The sequence below is a fragment of the Antrostomus carolinensis genome, unplaced genomic scaffold, assembly GCF_000700745.2.
Source record: "Antrostomus carolinensis isolate BGI_N321 unplaced genomic scaffold, ASM70074v2 scaffold14547, whole genome shotgun sequence".
Classification (NCBI taxonomy): domain Eukaryota; kingdom Metazoa; phylum Chordata; class Aves; order Caprimulgiformes; family Caprimulgidae; genus Antrostomus; species Antrostomus carolinensis.
The window spans coordinates 1-3,393 of NW_010326714.1; the positions used below are offsets into that span (position 1 = coordinate 1).

At 46.2% G+C, this 3,393-nt stretch overlaps 1 protein-coding gene across 1 annotated transcript; it reads left to right on the plus strand.

Annotated features, from left to right (window-relative positions):
- Nucleotides 1–114: 114 nt before the first annotated feature.
- On the plus strand, nucleotides 115–3,070 carry NFKBIA (NFKB inhibitor alpha; the record flags this gene model as incomplete). Its single annotated transcript, XM_010171681.1, has 5 exons — nucleotides 115–223; nucleotides 732–942; nucleotides 1,438–1,526; nucleotides 1,644–1,904; nucleotides 2,412–3,070. Coding segments are annotated over 5 exons (718 nt in total), but the record flags the coding sequence as incomplete, so codon positions are not given.
- Nucleotides 3,071–3,393: the final 323 nt, after the last annotated feature.

A 3,393-nucleotide genomic window follows, 5' to 3' on the forward strand; every position in this document is an offset into this window, starting at 1 on the left:
GCCCGCCTCGCCCCTCTGCCCACCTGGGGCAGTTGGGGCCTTTAAAGTGGGATTTCGGACTTTTAACCTCGGTGGATTTACTTACTTATTTATTTATTTATTTATTTTCTGCAGCTTTCTCCACTTGGCGATTATTCACGAGGAAAAAGCCCTGAGCCTGGAGGTGATCCAGCAGACGGCTGGGGACCGTGCTTTCCTGAACTTCCAGAACAACCTCAGCCAGGTACTTTCACCTCCGCAGCCCCAAATCTGGAGCAGCCCCGCCTCCCCCCTCCCCCCATAAAAGCTCTCTGGGAAATTCCCCTCCAAAAGGTCCTTAAAAAAAAATAAATTTAATTGATGGAATCAATTAAATCAAAGCCTACTTAAATCAAAGGCTACATTCAGGAAAGTCCCCAGCTGGCTCCAGCCATTGTTACTACAGCGCTTCCTCTCCCCCAGGAGTGGCGTTTGACACCTGCATTTTTCAAATATGATGCAATGGGTTGCATCCCTCTTTATTGGGATGCTAATGATACCCTTCATCTGGATTGACTGTTCAGTATCCAGAGAGCCCTCAGTTCATCACTTCCAGACTCAAGGGCAATTATGCAATGTGTCAGGAAGCAGAAAGAACGGAGTTTCTGGGGTGTGTTTTTAACTGGGGACACCAGTTGCCAAGTGATCGAGGGGTCTGCTTGTCCAGTTTTGCAGTGTAACTTACAGGTCTGTGTTTTCTCTTTTGCCTGCAGACTCCTCTTCACCTGGCAGTGATCACTGAACAGCCTGAAATTGCTGAGCATCTTCTGAAGGCCGGATGTGACCTGGATATCAGGGACTTCCGAGGAAACACCCCCCTGCACATTGCCTGCCAGCAGGGCTCCCTGAGGAGCGTCAGCGTCCTCACACAGTATTGCCAGCCGCACCACCTCCTCGCTGTCCTGCAGGCCACCAACTACAACGGTACGGACATGCTGCTGTACATCGATGTCGGTGTGCTGTACTGAGGGTAGGGCTGACGTCCTGTAGAGCTCAAAGATCTCTGGAGAGATGGAAAAGGATCGTTATGTCCATTTGAGGGTTGAGGAGCCCAAAGCACACAGCAGTGTCTGACTTCTTTAAAATGTCACTGTCTTGTAGACCTCCTCACTGTTGATCATTGGCTCTCAAGGCTTTGATTTTTTAATTTTGAGTGAGTACTTTTGCAGTGCTCCTTTTTGGGGGGGGTTACAATAAGTTGCAGTCAAACACTGGAATGAAGCCTCTAAGAAATCTTTCCAAAATCCAGCCCTGTTATTCATACTTACTGGAAGCTGGAGAGCTCTTTGGAAAACACCCTTTTGCCATGGATGAATCACAAACTTAGATACTGTCCCGTCCTGTCATCTTGACTTCAACTGAATGATAGGGCATTAGGTTAGACTTACTAAAATTTTTCCCTTCATTTGTGTTTTGCAGGACATACGTGTCTCCATTTGGCATCTATTCAAGGATACCTGGCGATTGTTGAATACTTGCTGTCCCTGGGAGCAGATGTAAATGCTCAGGTATGTCATGTATACTGTGACTTTAACTGAGCAGGGCTGTGTAGTCATAAGAATCAAGAAGTCTGGCACCGACTCTGGCTCTTCTAACGTGCCAAACCTTGTGTTATTTTCACACAGGAGCCGTGCAATGGCAGAACGGCACTACATTTGGCTGTCGACCTGCAGAATTCAGACCTGGTGTCACTTCTGGTGAAACATGGGGCGGACGTGAACAAAGTGACCTACCAGGGCTATTCCCCCTATCAGCTCACGTGGGGAAGAGACAACTCCAGCATACAGGAACAGCTGAAGCAGTTGACCACAGCCGACCTGCAGATGTTGCCAGAAAGCGAGGACGAGGACAGCAGTGAATCGGAGCCGGAACTCACAGAGGATGAAGTAAGTAGCTATTCGTACCTTCTCAGGAGAAGGGGAAAATCCTGCCCTTTGTAGCTTTTTTTGTTGGTGCTGCTCTGATGACGTGCTCCAGTGGCTTCTTACCTATATAACAGATGGGTATAAACAGCCGTAAGGTTATGCTGTCAGCTATCAGCAAGATGGCATTTGGGGAAGCATATAAATAGAATAAATTTAAGAATAAAATTTAAAAATAACATGAGGGAAGGGAGGTTAAATTCACACAACATGGTTCTCTGAACACCATTCTGTTGCTGACACCTACAGAACCTCATGAGATAAAATTAAACTTAATGGGTGGTTTTCTCCTCCCCAGCACTTGTTTTTCTAACATTCTCAGTGCTGTTAAATGGCAAACGTAGCCATTTTGGTGTAGAAATTTTAAACGCTTCTGAAGTCAGGGCATGCAGAATTTGGCAGTTATCCCAGAGTGGATACAATACTCCCAGTAAGAGTCTTGCATTAACAGCCTTTTGTTTTTTCTTGCAGCTTATGTATGATGACTGCCTTATTGGAGGACGAAAGCTGTCGTTTTAAAGCAGAGCTTTCTGTGAAGAGAAGTGACTGTGTACATATGTGTACAAAAAGGACTGACTTTCTTCATTTAAAAAGAAAGTCTCAATGGAGAGCGAAAAACCAGGAGGAAAATACTACACTGCCCAGCAAGTAGTGCATAATTCTAACAGGACGGTTCCAGGTTCTGGCCTGTGTTTAAATACAGGAGTGGGATGTGTAACATCAGTAGAGATCTGTGATTATTCACACCACCTGATAAAAGAGCCTCAGAGCCAGTCTTCTCAACCCTGTGAAGGTAACAGACTACACATCCAACCTGCTAGTTACAGAGAGCTGTCTTGTGGCATTAAGCACCACAAGGAACACGTGTCCTCTCCTGGCAAGGCAGGCTCACACCAACACCCCATCTTCTCAGAGACTGTGTACAAGTTTGTGTTGGGCTGGTGGTGCTCCCTGGCTTTACCGACCAACCTCCGCAGCTCTCCCTGGGGCATCCCGGGCGGAGGAGTCTAGCCAAGGGACTGGCGACCTCCTGGCTGTTAGGAGAAAGTAGCAATGATGTTAACTGTGGGCATTGGAAACAGTGTGTTTCACATCATGTGTGTCATAATTGCTACACTTTTTAGCAATTGTATATTGTGTAAATATTGTACATTTTCTGTTTATAATTATTTTGGTACATGTGAGATGTATTTATTAAAAAAAGTCAGATTACTGTACCTGGTCTCTGAAATGGTTCATTGCCCACCTCCTTGTCCTGAGATACGTGGGAATCCACCTGCTTTGCTTTTTAAGAAACGTTTAACACCTACTAGATGGATAGGGTCACAGGCTCAGGGGTTTTAGGTGGTTCACCTCGGCAGCAGTAAGACAGCTAAGCAGCTCTCAGCCCTTTTGCTGCAGCTAATTTTGGAAGCAGACGTAGGTGTCGTTTCCTGTGCCCATTGCTGCAGGC